Source organism: Chiloscyllium punctatum, chromosome 9 (genome assembly GCF_047496795.1).
Source record: "Chiloscyllium punctatum isolate Juve2018m chromosome 9, sChiPun1.3, whole genome shotgun sequence".
NCBI classification, from domain to species: Eukaryota; Metazoa; Chordata; class Chondrichthyes; order Orectolobiformes; family Hemiscylliidae; genus Chiloscyllium; species Chiloscyllium punctatum.
The window spans coordinates 73673178-73693483 of record NC_092747.1 but is presented as its reverse complement, the minus strand read 5'-3'; the positions used below and the strand labels follow the sequence as shown (position 1 = coordinate 73693483).

Here is a 20306-nt window from a genome sequence, read left to right as displayed (position 1 = left end):
AACTATGACCTGGTGTCATGTGAATTTTAATTTTGTCCGCCCCAAAGACACCAGCACCTCCACATCAGAGAGAACAAAGCAGAGGTAACAAAGCATACAGTATAATTCTGTTGAAAGTTGGAGCATGGTATACAAGAGCAAGAATGTTATGTTGAACGTCTAAGACACTCATTCGGCTTCTAACGACAATGGAACTAACGACATAGAAAGGAAAAAGAATAGGATTCTGAAGGGAGAATATAAAACGTTAGGAATAAATTTCAGAAAGGAGGCTCTTGGAGGATAGTTATTTCTAGATTACTTCCAATGCCACGAGCAAGTGAGGGTAGAAATAGGAGGACAGAGTGGATGAATGAGTGACTGAAGAGCTGGTGCAAAGGAGACTGGTTCACATTTCGGATCATTGGAATCTCTTCTGGGGTGGAAGTGACCTAACATACTTGCGGGGAGACTCACTAGAGCTGCTCAGGAGGATTTAAACTATAAGGTGGGGGGATTGGACCCAGGGAGATTGTGAGGAAAGAGATTAGTCTGAGACTGCTACAGGTGGGAAAAGGAGCAAGCCAAACAAACAGTCAGGGTAGGTAGGGGAAAAAAAAAGCAGAGAATGAGGTAGGAGTGATAAATTAAACTGCATTTATTTCAATGCAAGAGGGCAAACAGGAAAAGACAAACTCAGGGCATGGGATTGGGATAGCATCATAACTACAGCGATGTGGCTCAGGGATGGACAGGAGTGACAGCTTAATGTTCCAGGGTACAAATACTATAGGAAGGATAGAAGAAGGGTGAGCAAGAGAAGAGGGGGAGTGGCATTTTTGATTAGGGATAACATTATGGCTGTACGCGGGGAGGATATTCGTGGAAATACATTCAGGGAAGTTATTTGGGTGGAACTGCGAAATAAGAATGGGGTCTAGAGTACAGAGTACAATCTCAATAAGGTGGTCATCCCCTCAATAGTCAGCAGGAAATTGAGAAACAAATTTGTAAGAAAGATTTCAGTTACTGTAAGAATAATAGGGTGATTATGGTATTTAACTTTCCACACATAGACTGGGACTGCCATAGTGCTAAGGGAATTTGTTAAGTGTCTACAAGAAACTTTCTGAGCCAGTATGTGGCTCAGAGAAGGTGCAAAACTTGACTACTCTTGGGAAATAAGTCAGAGCAAGTGACTGAGGTGTCAGCACTTTGGGGCCAGCGACCATAATTCTCTTAATTTTAAAAGCATGATGGAAAAGGATGGGCCAGATCTCAAAGTTGAAGCTCTAAATTGGAAGAATGCCAAATTTTGACAGTATTAGGCAAGAACATTCACAATTGATTGGGGACGGATGTTTGCAACTGAAGGGCAGCTGGAAAAGGGAAGCCTTCTAAAATGAGATAATGTGAGTCCAGAGACAGTATGTTCCTGTTCGGGTGAAAGGCAAAGCTGGCATGTATAGGGAATGCTAGATGACGAGAGATTGAGGTTATGGTTAAGAAAAAGGAGGAAGCATGCGTCAGGTGCATAAACAGCAGCGATGAAGTGATTCCTCAGAAGAGCATACTCTAGAGGGAAATCAGGAGGGCACAAACAGGACAGGAGATAGCTATGGCAAATTAGGGTTCAGAAGAATCCAAACGGAATTTATGAATACATTAAGGACAAAAGGGTAACTAGAAAGAGAATACAACCCTTCAAAAATCAGCAAGGCAGCCCGTGTGTGGAACCGCTGGAGATGGGGTAAGATACTTTGCATCAGTGTTTACTGGAAGATATAAAATGTGGAGAAATAGATGGTGACATTTTGAAAAATGTCAATATTAGAGGTAGTGGTGCTGGATATCTTAAAATGCATAAGGCAGATAAATCCCCAGGACCCATTTCTGTTTTTCAGCAGCAGCAGCAACTCAAAGGATGGGAGCTTGCACCAAGGGCCTGCCGGGAGCGGTGAGTCACGGAATTGTGCTTTTAAATTTAAAGTCAGAGAGCAGAAGTTTCTGGGAAAGGAGGGACTTCGTATTTTTATTTCCGTCCAGATATACAAGTCAGTGTTTTCACAACCTGAAACACTACCTTTGTAGGGCTTCCCACCCAACAACCTCCTCTAACCTTAAAGACCAGGAACGTATCAGGTAAGCATCTCTCCTTTTTTACTTGGGATGGCAGTGCAGGGAGAGCAATGTTCCTCCTGTGTGATGTTTGAGGGGAGGGATGCCATTCATGCCCCATCCAAGTACATCTGCAGGAATTACACACAACTCCTCTCGCTCCTCCCAAGATCTTGTTAGGGAACTGGAGTGGGAGCTGAATGAACTTCAAATCATTCGGAAGGCAGAGGCGGTGATAGATAAGAGTTACAGGGAAGTAGTTACTCCTAGACACGGAGAAAGCTGGGCGACTGTTCAAAGGGTGGAAAAAAATGTCAGTGGAGGGATCCCCTGTGGTCGTCCCCCTGAAAAACCATGTATACCATTTTGGATACTGTTGAGGGGAACGATTTACCAAGGGTATGCAGTAGGGCGCAGGTCTCCAGCACAGAGTCTGTCACTGTTGCACAGAAGGGAAGGAGGGAAAGGAGGAGAGTGTTAGTCATTGGGGACTCAATAGTTAGAGGCTCAGATAGAAGGTTTGTTGGGAATGAACAAGACTCGCGGTTGGTGTGTTACCTCCCAGGTGCCAGGGTCCATAACATCTCGGATGGTATTGTTGGAGTCCTGAAGGCAGAGGGTGACCAGCCTCAAGTCGTTGTCCATGTAGGTACCAACGACATAGGTAACAGGAGGGATAGGAATATAAGGCAGGATTTCAGGGAGCTAGGATGGAAGCAGAGAACGAGAACAAACAGAGTTGTTATCTCTGGTTTGCTTACCAGTGCCACGTGATAGCGAGACAAGGAATAGGGAGAGATATCAGCTGACCACGTGGCTGCAAGGATAGTGCAGGAGGGAGAGTTTCAGGTTCTTGGATAATTGGGGCTCATTCTGTGGAAGGTGAGACTTGTACAAACAGGACAGTCTTCACATGAACTAGAAGGGCACTAATATCCTGGGTGGGAAATTTGCTGGTGGTTTTGGGGGTGTTTAAACTAGCTCAGCAGGGGGATGGGAACCAGAGGTGTAGTTGCAGTGCACAGGAGGAGGAGTAGGAAGGAGAGGGACAGGATTTCAGGGTCACAGGAATGTGCTGGCAGACAACAAAGTGGTTTGAAGTGTGTTTACTTCAACGCCAGAAGAATCCAAAATAAGGTAGGTGACCTTGCAGCATGGATAGGTACCTGGGACTTCGATGTTGTGGCCATTTCGGAGACATGGATAGAGCAGGATGAGGAACGGATGTTGCAGGTTCTAGGGTTTAGATCTTTCATTAAGAACAGGCATGGCAGTAAGAGAGAGAGAGAGAGAGGGGTGTGGCCTTATTAGTCAAGGATAGTATAACGGTGGCTGAGACAACTTTTGATGAGGACTCATCTACGGAGGTAGTGTGGGCTGAGGTTAGAAATAGGAGAGGTCACATTGCTTGGAGTTTTGTTTAAAAATAAGCCTCCGCAGAGTTCCAGGGAGGTGGGAGAGGGGATTAGCAAAATTATTCTGAGTAGGAGTGAAAGGAACAGGGTGGTCATTATGGAGAACTTTAACTTCCCCAACATTGACTGGAAATGCTAAAACTCTAGAACGTCGCATGGATCAGTTTTTGTCGAATGTATACAGGAGGTTGAAGGGCCGACAACGGGGAGGCCACACTGGGTCTGGCGCTTGGTAATGAACCAGGCCAGTTGATTGATTTAGTTGTAGGTGAGCACTTTGGAGAGAGAGTGACCATTAATCAGTTACATTTAGTTTGGCAGTGGAAAGGGAGAGGTGCATAACAAGAGTTATCGATGGGGCAAGGGCAATTATAATGCAATTAGGCATGAATTAGGATGCAAAGAATAGGGTAGCAAAATGCAGGGGATGCAGACAATGGAAATGTGAAGCTGGTTTAAGGAACAAGTATTGCGTGTCCTTGATAAGTATGTCCCTGTCAGGCAGGGAGGTAGTGATATAATAAGGGAACCATGGTTTACAACAGAAATTGCATCTCTTGTTACGAAGAAGAAGGAAGCTTCTGTGTTGATGAGGCAAGACGGTTCAGATGAGGCAATGGAGAATTACAGATCAGCTAGGAAGGATGTAAAGAGAGTTAAGAAGAGCAAAGAGAGGACATGAGCAGTCTTTAGCAAATAGAATAAAAGAGAACCCTAATGCTTTCTATAGGTATGTGAGGAATAAAAGGATGATTAGGGTCGGAATAGGGCCAAAGACAGAAGTGGGAAGTTGTGTGTGGACCCTGTGGAGATTGGAGAGGTGCTAAACAAACATTTCTCATCGGTTTTCACTCAGGAAAAGGAGATTATTGTTGAGAAGAATGAAGTAAGAGATATTAGACGAGAAAGGATCGGGGTTAGTTACAAACAGGTGTGATCAATTCGAGAAGGAGTGAAAGTAGACAAGTCCTCTGGACTGGATGGGATTTATCAGAGGATTCTCTAGGAAGCTAGGGAGGAGATAGGAGAGCTTTTGGCTTTGATATTGGAGTCATCATTGTCTACAGGTTTGATACCAGAGGACTGGAGGATGGCAAATGTTGTGCCCTTGTTCAAGAAGGACAGTAGAGGTGACCCATGTAATTATAAACCAGTGAGCCTTACTTCTGCTGTAGGAAAGGATTATAAGAGATAAGATTTATAAATCATTTAGCAAGCAAAAATTTTATTTCAGATAGTCAACATGGTTTCGTCAAGGGCTGGTCGTGTCTCACAAACCTCAGTTTTTTGAGAAGTTGACCAAGCATGTAAATGAGGGTAGAGCAGTTGATGTGGTATACATGGACTTCAGTAAAGCCTTTTAAGGTTCCACATGATAGGCTGTTGGAGGAAAATGCAGTGGCATGGGATTGAGGGAGTTTTAGCAGTTTGGATTTGAGACTGGCTTTCTTAAAGAAGGCAGCGAGTGGTGGTCGATGGAAAATTTTCAGCCGGGAGTACAGTTACTAGTGGTGTGCCACAAGGATCTGTTTTGGGACCAGTGTTGTTGGTCATTTTCATAAATGACAAAGACGCAAGTATAGTGGATGGATTAGTAAATTTGCAGATGACACTAAAGTTGGTGGAGTAGTGGACAGTGTGAAAGAATGTTACAGGTTACAGGGGGACTTGGATAAACTGCAGAATTGGGCTGAGAGGTGGCAAATGGAGTTCAATGCAGCTAAGATGTGAGGTGATGCACTTTGGGAAGAATAACAGGAAGGCAGAGTACTGGGTCGATGGAAAGATTCTTGGTAGTGTAGATGTGCAGAGGGATCTTGGAGTCCATGTACATAGATCCCTGAAAGTTGCCACCCAGGTGGATAGTGCTGTGAAGGTGGTACAGTGACAGTGGTTAGCATTGCTGCCTCACAGCGCCAGAGACCCAGGTTCAATTCCTGCCTCAGGCAACTGTCTGTGTGAAGTTTGCACATTCTCCCCGTGTCTGCGTGGGTTTCCTCCGGGTTCTCCAGTTTCCTCCCACAGTCCAAAAACGTGCAGGTTAGGTGTATTGGCCATGCTAAATTGCCCGTAGTGTTAGGTGAAGGGGTAAATGTAGGGAAATAGGTCTGGATGGGTTGCTCTTCGGAGGGTCGATGTGAACTTGTTGGGCCGAAGGGCCTGTTTCCATACTAAGTAATCTAATCTTAATCATACAATATGTTAGGTTTCATTCGTAGAGGGATTGAGTTCCGGAACCGCAATGTCATGCTGCAACCATACAAAACGCTAGTGCGGCCACACTTGGAATATTGTGTACAGTTCTGGTCCCCATATTTCAGGGAGAATGTGGAAGGATTGGAAAAGGTGCACAGTAGATTTACCAGGATGTTGCCTGGTCTGGAGGGAAGGTCTGCTAATGTAGTCAACTCAGCCACATTAGGGAGATTTAAACAATCCTTAGATAAGCACATGGATGATTTTGGGATAGTGTAGGGGAACAAGCTGAGAACAGTTCAAGGTCAGTGCAAAATCGAAGGCCAACAGGTCTGTTCTGCGCTGTATTGTTCTACGTTCTACCTGATCAGATGTACCTTAGAACTCTGGAAAGCTAGGGAAGTGACTGCTGGGCCTGTTGCTGAGATATTTGTATCATTGATAGTCAAAGGTGAAGTGCCACTATTTAAATAAAGTTGGTAAGGAAAAGCAAGAGAACCATTGAGCCTGACATCGGTAGTGGGCAAGTTGGTGGGAGGGAATCCTGAGGGACAGAATTTGCATGTATTTGGAAAGGCAAGAACAGATTAGGGATAGTCAGCATGGCTGTGTGTGGGAAATCATATCTCTTGAATTTAAGATTAAATCTTTTTGAAGTAGCAGTGACAACGACTGATGAGGGCAGAGTGGTGGCCGTGATCTATATTGTCTTCAGCAAGGCGTTCGACAAGATGGACTAGTTAGCAAGGTTAGATCACATGGAATACAGGGAGAACTTGCAATTTGGAAACAGAACTGGCTCAAAAGGTCAGCAGAGAGTGGTAGTGGTGGAGGAGGAGGAGGTGGAGGGTTGCTTTTCAGGCTGGAGGCCCGTGACCAGTCGTGTGCCACAAGGATCGGTACTGAATCCACTGCTTTTTGTCACTTATACAAGGGCTTTGAATGCAAACATAGGACGTATGTTAGGCAAGTTTGCTGATGGCACCAAAATTGGAGGTGTAGTCGACAGCAAAGCAGGTAGTCTCAGAGTACAACAGGATCGTGATCAGATGGACCGATGGACCAATTGCTCAGCAGTAACAGATGGATTTTAATTTGGACAGATCACATTTTGGAAAGGCAAACCAGAGCAGGACATACTCACTTAATGGTACAGTCCTGTTGCTGAACTGCAGGTGCAGGTTCATAACTCCTTGAAAGTGGAGTCGCAGGTAGATAGGATAATGAAGGTGGTGTTTGGTATGCTTTCCTTTATCGGTCAGAGGATGGAGTATAGTGTATGGGAGGGAGTGAGGACTGCAGATGCTGGAGACCAGAGTTGAAAAATGTGGTGCTGGAAAAATATAACATCCGAGGTGCAGAAGAATCTACGTTTCGGGCATAAGCCCTTCTTCAGGAATGAGGCTGGTGTGCCAGGCGGGCTGAAATAAGAGGTAGTGGGGTGGGGGGGTGGGGGGGGGGGAAGAAGGAGAGCTGGGAATACGATAGGTGGAAGGTGAGGGTGATAGGCAGGAGAGGGAGTTGCGCGGAGGGGTTGGGAAGGGGATTGCAGGTCAAGAGGGCGGTGCTAAATCCGGGGGTTGGGACGGAGATAAGGTGGGGGGAAAGAGGAAGTTGGAGAAATCTACATTCATCCCATGTGGTTGGAAGCAGTGTCCAGCCGAGCTCCCGGGCCCCACAACCAGGTACGACAGATTGAGCCCTAGGTCAAGCCTGTGCCCCTCACTGGGCCCCAGGACCTGGCCTTGCCGCTGGAGCTTGAGTGCCGCGTTCTCGCCATCCAAAGTCACCTCAGGTGGAGTGGGGGTGGGTAGGGTTAGTTCGGAAGAGATTTGTGTTTTTACTGGGGTAGTGGCGAGGGAACTTTTTTTCCCCCACATTTCAGTTACCTCGGATTTTACCAGAGTGGAGTGTTGGTAGATCATTCTGGGTAGTACTTCCATCTTGCTCTTCCTTTTGAAATCCATCTGGCTCAACAGAAAGGTCCAAATCTTCATCTTGTACTCCAATAGCTGGGGCAGGTAAAGGTTCATGCTCGAGTCGCAATATTAAGTCACCTCTGACTTCTGGTGACAGTGACAATAATAGTTAGTTAATAAAAAGAAATCATGCCTGGATTACAAAGAATATTAATAACATGACACCAAAATCAGCACTTAAAACTTGCAGTCAGCATTCAACGGATACATGGGCATGCTGTCTGTTTCAAAAGGAACAAAGGATTTTAACTGTAAAAATAAAACAGTTGTGCAGTTAGCACCAACCTTTTCCCATAACCTTTGACCAGCAGACAGCATAACAAAAGATGGGGACAGTTAGAAGGCTGGACCTCACTGGAAGCATGGTCTCTGCTGCGCCACCTAACTAAAACATTGAAGAGGTACCCATGCATGATCCAAAGAACTGCCCTCAATTTAATACATGGAGCAGAGTTAACTATTTCAGATGAAATTTCTGCCCTTTCCATTGCAATGTAGAGTCGAAATAGTGAGGGAATCCCAGCATCTCAGCCTTGCAAAATGGCTGGATGACTGGTGCACACGTAAGAGTATTAGATTGCTGGCGTATTGGGACTATTTGTTTTTGGTCTGGGGTAGACAGCATTAGAGGCTGAGGGCTCACCTCAGGTTTAAAATCATGAAAGGCATGGAAGGGGTGAATAGCCGAGGTCGTTCTGCTCCAGGACCTGATCACATGTACCTTTGAACTCTGTGAGAAGCTTGGGAAGTAATTCCTGGGCCTCTTGCTGAGATATTCGTATCATTGATAGTCACAGTGAGGTGCCGGAAGACTGGAGGTTGGCTAACATGGTGCCACTCTTTAAGAAAGATTGTAAGGACAAGCCAGGGAACTATAGATAGGTGAGCCTGACATCAGTGGTGGGCAAGTTGTTGGAGGAGAAAGCGAGGACGGCAGATGCTGGAGATCAGAGCTGAAAGTGTTTTGCTGGAAAAGTGCAGCAGGTCAGGCAGCATTCAAGGAGCAGGAGAATTGACATTTCAGGCATGAGCCCTTCTTCAGGAACGAGGAGTGTGTGCCAAGCAGGCTAAGATAAAAGGTAGGGAGGAGGGACTTGGGGGAGGGACGTAGGAAAAGCGATAAGTGGAAGGAGGTTGAGGTGAGGGTGATAGGCCGGAATGGGGATGGGGGCGGAGAGGTCAGGATTGCAGGTTAGGAAGGTGGTGCTGAGTTTGACGGTTGGGACTGAGAAAAGGTGGGGGGGCGGGGGGGGGAAATGAGGAAACTGGAGAAATCTGAGTTCATCCCTTGTGATTGAAAGGTTCCTATGCGGAAGACGAGGCGCTCTTCCTCCAGCCGTCGTGTTGCTATGGTCTGACGATGGAGGAGTCCAAGGACCTGCATGTCCTTGGTAGATTGGGAGGGGGAGTTGAAGTGTTGAGCCACGGGGTGGTTGGGTTGGTTGGTCCGGGTGTCCCAGAGGTGTTCTCTGAAACCTTCCGCAAGTAGGCAGCCTGTCTCCCCAATATAGAGGAGGCCACATCGGGTGCAGCGGATGCAGTAAGTGGTGTGAGTGGAAGTGCAGGTGAATTTCTGGCGGATATGGAAAGATCCCTTGGGGCCTTGGAGGGAGGTAAGGGCGCAAGTTTTGCATTTCTTGCGGTTGCAGGGGAAGGTGCCGGGAGTGGAGGTTGGGTTGGTGGGGGGGGGGTGTGGACCTGACAAGGGAGTCACGGAGGGAGTGGTCTTTTCGGAATGCTGATGGGGAGGGGAGGGAAATATATCCCTGGTGGTGGGGTCCGTTTGGAGGTGGTGGAAATGACGACGAATGATATGATGTATATGGAGGTTGGTGGGGTGGTAGGGTGGTAGGTGAGGACCAGTGGGGTTCTGTCCTGGTGGCGATTGGAGGGGTGGGGCTCAAGGGCAGAGGAGCGGGAAGTTGAGGAGGGATGGTGGAGAGCATCGTCGATCATGTCTGGGGGGAAATTGTGGTCTTTGAAGAAGGAGGCCATCTGCTTTGTTCGGTATTGGAGCTGTTCCTGCTGGAAGCAGATGCGGCGGAAAGGAAGGAATTGGGAATATGGGATGGCGTTTTTACAGGGGCAGGGTGGGAGGAGGTGGAGTCTAGGTAGCTGTGGGAGTCAGTCAGTTTATAGTAAATGTCCATGTTGATTCGGTCGCCCGGAGATAGAAATGGGGAGGGAGGAGTCTGAGACCGTCGGGGTGGAAGGTGTTGGTAAAGTGGATGAACTGTTCAATCTCCTCGTGGGAGCACAAGGCAGCGCCGATACAGTCATCGATGTAGCGGAGGAAAAAGGTGGGGGATGGTGCCAGTGTAGCTGTGGAAGATGGACTGTTCCACATATCTTAAGAGGCAGGCATAGCTGGGGCCCATGCGGGTGCCCATGGCTACTCCTTTGGTCTGGAGGAAGTGGAAGGATTGGAAGGAGGAGAAGTTGTTCAGAGTAAGGACCAGTTCAGTCAGTCAAAGAAGGGTGTCAGTGGAAGGGTACTGGTTGGTACGGCGGGAAACAAAGCAGCGGAGGGTTTTGAATCCTTCGTGATGGGGGATGGAAGTGTACAGAGACTGGATGTCCATAGTGAAGAAAAGGCGTCGGGGACCGGGGAAGCGAAAATCATGGGAGGAGGTGGAGGGCGTGGGTGGTGTCCTGAACGTAGGTGGGGAGTTCTTGGACTAAGGGGGACAGGACCGTGTCGAGGTATGCAGAGATGAGTTCGGTGGGGCAGGAGCAGGCTGTGACAATGCGGTGGGACAGGATGTACGCGTATTTGGAAAAACAATGACTAATTAAGGATAGTAAACATGGCTTGTGCGTGGGAAATCATGTCTCACAAACTTGGAGTTTTTTGAAGTAACAAAGTGGATTGATGAAGGCAAAGCAGTGGACGTGATCTACATGGACTTCAGTAAGGCGTTCGACAAGGTTTCCGATGGGAGACTGGTTAGCCAGGTTAGACCGCGGAATACAGGGAGAACTAGCCATTTGGATACAGAACTGTCTCAAAAGGTAGAAGACAGAGGGTAGTGATGGAGGGTTGTTTTTCAGACTGGAGGCCTGTGACCAGTGGAGTGCCACAAGGGTCACTGCTGGGTCGACTACTTTTCATAGTTTTATATAAATGATTTGGATGTGAGCTTAAGAGATGGAAAGCAAATCTTAGCAGGACTTATACACTTAATGCTAAAGTCCTCAGAAGTGTTGCTGAACAAAGAGACCTTGGAGTGCAGGTTCATAGCTCCTTGAAAGTGGAGTTGCAGGTAGATAGGATAGTGATAGGATGGGATAGGATAGGGTAGGTAGATAGGATAGTATGCTTTCCTTTATTGGTCAGAGTATGGAGTGCAGGAGTTGGGAGGTCATGTTGTGGCTGGACAGGACATTGGTTAGGCTACTGTTGGAATATATTGCGTGCAATTCTGGTTGCCTTCCAATCGGAAGTATGTTGTGAAATTTAAAAGGATTCAGAAAGGATTTACAGGTTTGGAGGATTTGAGCTATAGGGAGAGGTTGAATAGGCTGGGATGTTTTCCCTGGAGCATCAGAGGCTGAGGGGGTGACCTTATAGAGGTTTATAAAATCATGAGGGGCATGGATAGGGTAAATAGGCAAGGTCTGTCCCCTTGGCGTGGGAGAGTCTAGAACTAGAGGGCATAGGTTCAGGGCAAGGAGAGAAAGATAAGAGAACCAAGTGGCAACATTTTCAGTCAGAGGGTGGTGTATGTGTGGAATCGCTGCCAGAGGAAGTAGTGGAGGAGAGTACAATTCAACATTTAAGAGGCATCTGGATGGGTTTGGAGGAATATTGGCCAGGTGCTGGCAGGTGGGACTAGATTGGGTTGGGATATCTGGGCAGCAGTCTGTTTCCATGCTGTACATCTCTATGACGCTAGAGGATAGAAGTTTAAAGCGAGAGGGTGTAAGATTTTTTAAAAACAAAGGGACCCAAGGGGCAACCTTTTCATGTAGATGGTAATGACTGTATGGAATGAGCTGTGAGGAAGTGGCAGAAGCTGGTAAAATTAAAGGATTTTTGGCTGGGTATTTGACCAGGAAGCGTTTAGATGGATATGGGGCAAATGGGATTAGGATTTAGGAAAGTCCATATATGTGCAGGTAAGATGAATTAGCCATGCTAAAACTGTCTGCATTAAATTGCCCATTTCAGGGATGTGTTGGTTAGGTGCATTATTCGGGGGTAAATGTAGCAAATGGGTTTGGGCAGGATGCTCTTCGGAGGGAAGGTGTGAACCTTTTGGGCCGAAGTGTGGGAACAGGCTCTATCGCGATTCTACAATATTAAAAGGATTTATTTAGAATATCTGGTCAGCATTGACAAGTTGAACCAGAGGGTTTGTTTCCATGCTGTGCAACTCTATGACACCATAAATTATCTATGGCAGTGAGGAGGGATGATATCTTGGAAGAGGTCAATTGATATATTGAATGAGGCCAAGTGGGTAGAAGCAAAAAAAGTCAAAAGGGGCAAACATGCAGTTAAGTGTGTACAAGGTTCCACAAAAACACAAAACAGTCAGGGAGAGATAAAAGGATGAGATGTGCAGTCAAATTTCAAAGAAGTGCAAGGATAAAAAGGCAGTAATAGTAGCGTATTTTAACTACCCAAATATTAACGGAGATATTTTGGGTGTACAAGGTCTGGGGGAAGCAAACAGTGGGAGAACATGAGATAGCCACCATAATTTAAACTGGGACAATGACAATTTGCTAAGATACATTTTAACCAATGTGTACTTGAAGCTGCTTCTTGCAGATAAAATTATGTTAGAGCAAAGGAAGTCATTCAAGTGGGAAATAGCAACAGCACAAGGCAAAATATCTTCCCATAAAGCAAAGGTTGAGACACAGACCAGAGAACCCTGGTTCTCAACAGACAAGTTGGTTAGAATTTAGAAAAAAAGGATAATGGTCAATAATAGGCGTTCAATATGGCAGAGTCCCTAGGAGAACATAAGGGAATGGGAAGCTGAAAAGGAAATTACGAAAGCCAAGAATGCATGAACAAAAAGGAAAACCCAAAAGGATTTATTTTGAAGTATATTAAGAGCAAGAGACTTACTAGGGGTTAGAGTAGGGTCCATTAACTGCACATGGACCTGAAAGAGATTGAGGAATATGCCAATGAATACTTCACATTAATCTTCAGAATGGCAAAGGGCAATGCAGATATTGACATCAGGATGGGAGTGTGTGAAACATTAGGAAATTAACAAGAAAATGAGAGAATAGAAGTGGGTACAGCCACAAGGAGAAACTGCAGACACTGGAGATCAATATTGAAAAGGTGTGGCGCTGTAAAAGCGCAGCAGGTTAGACAGCATCTGAGGACCATGAGAGTCAACATTTTGGGCATAAGTCCTTAATCAGGATGGGCTACATCCCACACAGTCAAGGGAAGCTAAAGAGGGGATACTGTGTGCATGGCAGCCATATCTTTTCTAGCCTCAAAAGAGATGCCAGAGGACTGATGTTTTCCCTTTTTAAAAATTAACAAAGGTTAGACCAAACTACTGACTACATTCTTTGATTTTGGATTGAAATGGGAAAACTTGATTTAATACCAAGAATGGTTGAAGAAATTGCTGCACTCAAAATGAACTATTGGAGTAGGCAGCTGGGAACAAGAGAGAAAAGACAACATGGGGTACATGTGCAGAATGAGATTCCGTCAGCAAAAGATCAGCATTCATTTGTACAATGGAGACCAGTTATGGATGCCAGAAATCATCAGCCTGCCGACAACTGACTCCTGGACAGATGATAAGCTGGAATGTTTATGATGGAGAGTGCAAAGCCTCCAGACCACTGCAGAAACAGATTCCATTTCTGCTGTAAATATAACTAAAGTCTGAAAAAAATTAGCTTTTTTCTCCCACCAGCTTACAAGCTGTTGCCTTTAAGCAGTAACAAAAGACTTCACAAATTAGTGCACCAATCACCTATACCTCCTAAGAAGTGAAAGAACTTGGAGATGACTGGAGGACAAAAAAACCGTTGGAAGCAAAACAAACATCTAATCTGCCGAGGACTCTGCATGCTTTGATTTGACTCATCCACTCATGGCAACTCCAGGAATTGTGGGGCTTGAGAATTAGCACCCTGTCCCCAGTGGGGTCAGTCATAATACCAGGAAATTACACACCAGTCACAGTCTAACCTTGGTGGTGGAAGAGTTATCAGAAATAATTAAAGGGACACAATCTATATCAGCATAGATTTATTAAGGAAAGGTAGTGATTGACAAGTCTTGATATTTGCTAAGGTAACCAGCAGTGTTGATGAGGAACGAATTTGATGCGACCCACATGGACTTTGCAAGAATTTTGATAAGGTCTGTTGTGGCAGACTGGTCAAGAAAATAAAGAGACCATGGGATCCAAGGCAAAGTGGCTCATTGGATCCAAAATTGGTTATAAGAAACAAAATGTAGAGTGTGATGATAGAACAATATTTTTGTGACTGAAAGTTAGAGTTCTGCAGGATCCAATGTCCAGGCCTTTGTCGTTTGTGGTACACATTATATTTAAGTCTGAATTGTTAAGAGGCCAAAATCAAGATCCTCATGAATGACATGAAAATCAGTAGGATGGTAAATAGTGAAAAGGATAGCCATAAAGCTGCAAGGAAGATAACAACAGACTGGTCAGGTGGGCAGAGCGGTGGCAAATGAAATTCCACTCTGAAAAACATGAGGTAATGAGCTGCAGAGGACTAACATAGTGTATCCTTGCTATGGTCAGACCCTGGAAATTACTGAAGATCAGAGTGACTTTAGCAAGCATATCCATTGGTGCCTGAAGAGCGTAGTGGTTAAGGGAAGCCCTTCAGCAATTTGTTTTTCAGATCTCCACCATTCTTCATTTTATTTTCCCAATAAGCTGTGCCAGACTATCAGTGCACAGACACCATTTGCAACATTACACTTTTGTTCAATAGGTTGCTGCTGCACACTGACCTCTGAACAGAAGGGAAAAATAGTGGGAATGTTGATCTAAAGAATGATTAAATATAGGATAGGTGATATTGTTTTCCTTAGAGCAATGATGATTGAGATTGTACCTGATAGAGAAAGATGATGATGGTTGAGGATTTTTTTTTGCATTAGTTGAGGAGTTAATGCCCAGGGCTATAGATTTAAGCTAAGAGATAGAAGACAAAGAAGAGAGAGCTGAGAAGGCATTTTTTCCGTTGAGAGGGTTAAGACAGGAGATCACTGTCTGAGAAAAAAAAAAAAGAGGTAGTTGAGTCAGAAACTTTTAAATTTAGGCGATATTTAAATATTAGTTTATATTGTCATAACACCCAAAGACTTTGAGCCAAGAGCTAGAAAATGGGATTAGCGTAGTCAATCTTTGTTGACCTCCAAGGGCCCAATGGTCTCTATCTGGCTGTAAACATGGGGCAATGAGAAATATTTCAACATCTACACAACTATATTTCACAACATCTTGCAAGTCAGATTCCAGCAAAGAGTGTTTCTGAAAATTTTCACATTAAAGAAGTTTTTAACCAAAAGAATATACATTATAATCTTGGTCTTACTTTGATCACCAGCGTACATATCCTCAAAAGCAAATTCCATCTCCCTCTGCCGATCCTCTTTTACTTGCACGAGTCTATATGGTTGCTCAAACAATTGGGGTGGCATCCGGGGCACAATCTGCCTTCGACGTGCCAGATCAGCTTGTTGCATTTCTCCAAGTTCTTTCACCAGTTTCTCTTTGTCCTGGAGGTGAAGGTAGTAAAATATCTAACATGTATCAAAGGCTTCTATAGCACAAAGAAAACTGACACCAGAAATTCACTTATAGCACAGGGATCTCTGTTTCTATTGAGGGAAATCTTTCTCAAACTATGCAGTTGCCTTTTTCTACAAATCAACATACTATTTTGTTTCATTTGTGAAAAGAACTGGAAAGGATTAAATCATTTCCACAAGATGTATTTTTTTGAACTAGAATAAAATGCAAGCACAGCCAAAGAACAGCAGATATAAAGAGACAGAAGGATTGGAACAAAAACCTCAACAGCACAAGGCCAGAAAAATGTGGGAAATGTTTGAAGGGAGCAAGAGGTAGTCCAAACTGTACAAATCATTAAGGTGCAAGAGGTCAATGGCTAAAGAACAATGTCTGTTACATGTCCTGTATTAGTTTACTTGGCTCATGCAGGACATCAGTTTGACATGCAATTTTAAACAGTCAAGAATAGAACTAGGTTAAACAGTATTTGAATCTGGCTTAAGGAGTGTGTAAAGGATGAACATTTGTGGCTTTTGAGAGTGCTGCTTTAGTACTCAAGATTGGCTCTCCCAGAGTACAGTAATCATCATCATTATTTGTACCCAGTTACTTGGTCGTTTGTCAAGTTTCACTCCAACAAATTCAAATGATAAGTCAAAGGAGGAAGGGAGGTTACAAATTGGAGATCTCACTTTAAAAAAAAACAAAAATGTAGAAGTTGTGAAATATAGTTCTTGACAGAAATAGACTATACAGCAAGTAACAACAAATGTAGCACTGATATAAGAGCAGGGAGGTCACGTTTGAGCTGTACAAGACTTTGGCTAGGCCATAGCAGGAACACTGATTGAACTGGAGGGGGTGCAGAGGATATTCACTGAAATGGAGTATTTCAGCTAAGAAGAGAGAGGCTGGATAAGCTTGGTTTTATTTGGAGTGGAGAAGGTAGAGGATGATCCTAGAAGAGTGATGCAAGATTATGAGGGGCATGGAAAACAGCCGTTCCCCTTAGTTGAGAGGTCAATAACAAGGGAGCATAATTTTAGTTTTAAAGTGAAAGACAAGAGATTTAGAGGGGATTGGAGGAAAAACCTTTTCATTAACAGTCGTGTTGTAGTGGAGGCAGGAAGCCACAATCTTTCTAAAATAGAGTACTTGGACAAGCAGTTGAAGTGTCATAACATTCATGTCATGGGCATATTGTGAAAAAGTGGGACTATATTTTTGATAGTATAGATCTGATAAGCAGACAGGATGACTAGTACAGAATATATATCAATTTCACAAGAGGTGGACAACTCTCAGATTGTAAATCTCAACAGGCCACACCAAAACAAAAAAAAGTGTGCTGACTGCAAATCTAAAAGCTATTTAATGAAGACTTCAGTACATCTTGATGAAACAGGTGCTGGACAAAATGAAAATGCCAATGGGTCTCTACAGATGTTTTAGAGTCATTTAACTTCCACCAGGCAATTACCCTGCATCTGCAAACCCCAACTCAGATTTTGAGTCACAAGTTAAAAAGATAAGTGATTGGGAAGCAAGTCTTATAGCTTGCCAGGAAAGAAAATGGAATTAAATAAGATTCAGCTCTTGGCTAACTAAAGGACAGACTCCTCAAATACTCCACTCACTAAAGATCTTCCAACAACACACGCCACTTAGAGACACAGCACCTGACCCTACCCCTTATTATTCAATGAGCAAACTTGGCCATACCAAACTTTACTGAAACATATTTCTATTATTCTCATCATCAACTACTAACCTCTGCCCAATTGACTTCTTCGCTTGCTTGTAGTGCCCTCACCAAATTGGCACTCATGACCTCTGCCCCAGTAAAAATAAAACCAACCCATGCTTCACTCACCTTGAGCCAGCCACCCTCCTGTGTTTCCTTCCACACACCTATCACCCTTAGTTTCCCCTCAAATCAAAACCCCATCAATATGCTGCTCTAACAACTTGCATGCCACTATACTGCCACCCTCAAGATTCCTCCAGACATCTCAACCAACCTCCATGACTCTTGCCCACCACCACCACCCCCACCCCCCTCTCCAAAGCTGTATTAAAAAAAGGTCTTCTCCCACCTTGAGCAACCTACTCAATCCACTCTGCTCAGCAAATCCCAGCCTACAATGACAGGGGGTCAGATACCAATCTCTCAAATGCTTAACCAACACTCAGCCTGCATACCTGTCAACACAAACAAAATTCCCTCAGACCATTATACAATGATCATCTGCACCGTGGTCACCCCAACTTCCTCCCAAGAACGACACAACTTGATCCCCACACATGTGCCTCCAAACAGCCTCCTTCACACACCATCACAACAGTCAATTAAGCGTAACACCCCCTCCAACTAGTCCCCAACTGTAGAGTCTTGTGAATGACTTATTTCTAATGGATGTGTGTGTTAGTGCCATAATCAGACAAATCAACACCCAAACAGAACTGTACCCATCATGAAGTTTACCCTAATAACAGATCACACATTAACCAACGCTAAACGGCAAAATATATGGCCAAACTAACAAACCTTACTATGCTCTTTCACCTGCTTTCCTGCCATTTGTTTCTCCTCTTTCAATCAAGCAAACACAGATTAGATAGCAGAGAGAGTCATAGAGATGTACAGCATGGAAACAGACCCTTCGGTCCAACCCGTCCATGCCGAAATAGCAATTCCAATCGGATTCAAAGTTTTCTAAAGATCAGTACTGGGTTGTATTATCCATTCTTTGAACACTTACTGAATTCATGGATAGTGGTTGGAGTACCTGTATTAAATGAACTAACTGGAGAGCGTAGCTGCCTCGCAATCTAGCTTTCTCCAACTGCTCCAGCCTTTCCATCTCAGCTTCTTGTTGCAAATCCTCCAAGCGCTTTGCTTCCTCTTGAGCAGTCTGTTGGGCACTAATCTGTTGAAAGGGAATTTAAACAAAAGTAAAAAGTGCAAAGTAAACTTGTGAATATATTCCAAGACCAACCAGATGTCAGAATATCTAGTAATAAGCTACTTCACCTAACCTATTCAGATAGTCTAATACAGTATATATTAAACAGGTGGGTCAGAAACTTAGAAATATCACCCATTATAGTTCAATAGAAAGAGACACTTAGAAATCCCAAAAGTTTGCTTTGATTACTGCCAAATAAAATAGCTTCTACAGAAGACTTAGAATTGCTACAACCAACTGTTGTAGAAGGCAGTAAAGCAAGAACTATTCCCACGGTCATACCAAATGTCAAGGTTTTTATTTAAAAAAAGTTAGCTAATTTACCTGGTCTTCAATCCAAGGTTAAGAGATAGAATGGACCAGGTTTCTGTACTAGCCAAGAACTATTATATATTACTAATAATGAGACAAAAGCTACAAGTAAACATATAAATGATTGGCATGTAACAAAACATGTAACCCCCTCAAGTCTGTACACAAAAAAAGGTTACTGTCAGATTTAGAAAAACTGAAGAATAGTTCAGTCATCTCTGCTTCCCAATTCCAACGTCGGGGTGATATTTTTTGTCTACCAGACCCCTTGATGTTCTGAGGTCTTTTCCTGAATGCTTCCATTGGTTTATAAAAAAAAAGTGATTCACTTGGAAAATGTCACCGATTTACCAATTGAAAAAAGTCACAGCTCACAGCCATCACTGCACAAAAAAAAAAATTGGTTTTCTTCAGGTTTAGACAGTTTTGACTTCAAGAACAGGCAGCTTCTTGGGTTGGAAAGAGGATGTCACAGGCTTTTTCCCCGATAATTTATTTTCCAGCTCCAAACTGCTCAGTCATCCAAGAACCACAGTAGCTTGAAAGCAACAAGTCTTTGATGGTATGTTGGCCTTCATTGTGAGAATTTTTGATGACAGGCGTAGGAATGCCTTGCTGCAATGATAGAGGGCCTTAAGGCCACATCTGAAATACAGTATGCAGTTTTGGTCCCTTTATCTGAGGAAGGATGGTATTGCTGCAGAGGGAGTACAGAGATTGCTGTGATGTCAGGATGGCATCAAGGAGATATGGAATCAGTTAGGATTATATTTGCTGGATTTCAGAGGAATATTGCGTTCATTTATGCAGTGGATTTCATATAATTTCTAATTGGTCTAGTCAGAGCAGATGCAGGAAGATGTTCTCAATGATGAGGGAAGTCCAGAACCACTGGGTAACAGCCTAGGGAAACAGGGTAAATCACATGGACTGAGAGGAAGAGAAATTTTTCCAGAGGGTGGTGAGCTTGTGGAATTCACCACCACAAAAAGCAGTCAAGGCTACTACATTGTACGATTTCAGGAAGGAATTGGATAGATCATTTGGGGCTAAAAAGGATCAAAAGGACATATGAAAAGCAGAAACAGGTTATTCAGTTTGATGATCAGCCATGATGTAATACCAGCGTAGCAGGGTCAAAAGGCCAGATAGAAATATAGAAAACAGGAGCAGGCGTAGGTTTGTCAATGACGACTATCACTAGTCCAAAACAAATCAAATCAATTGTTTTTGTCAGACCTATCAACCAGCAGAAAAAGATTTATATAAAGAAGTGGTAGTTACTGACTTAACTACAACTCATGCCTTTTTTTAGGATGGGGATGCAGAGGAGGAGAAAGAGACTGGGTGGGATAACCAGGGTGAAGGGATCTTCAAGGTGACTTAAGTCTAAACAAGATTAAAACTAAAAGATGCCTCAAATATCCAAAGAATAAACGTTTCTAAAACGAGTGGAAAAAAATGATAGAACTAAATGTAGAGATAAACTGCAATTAAAAGAGTTAACATGGCTGGAGAAACAATGTCCAAAATGAAAAGCAATCTGCAGGTATTACTACATGTGATCTAGCT

At 43.9% G+C, this 20306-nt stretch overlaps 1 protein-coding gene across 8 annotated transcripts in view; it reads right to left on the bottom strand.

Moving 5' to 3' along the window:
• Positions 1-20306, bottom strand: part of cep295 (centrosomal protein 295) — a 201025-nt gene that overhangs the window by 159926 nt on the left and 20793 nt on the right. For all 8 annotated transcript variants that reach the window (XR_011961542.1, XR_011961543.1, XM_072577814.1 and 5 more), the window contains exons 7-9: positions 18243-18383; positions 15254-15437; positions 7598-7774 (exon numbers count right to left, since the gene is read on the bottom strand). Coding sequence is in view for 6 of the 8 variants with exons in the window: in XM_072577814.1 (XP_072433915.1) it covers positions 7598-7774; positions 15254-15437; positions 18243-18383 (502 nt within the window). In the remaining 2 variants the exon portion in view is untranslated. The remainder of the gene's footprint in view (positions 1-7597; positions 7775-15253; positions 15438-18242; positions 18384-20306) is intronic.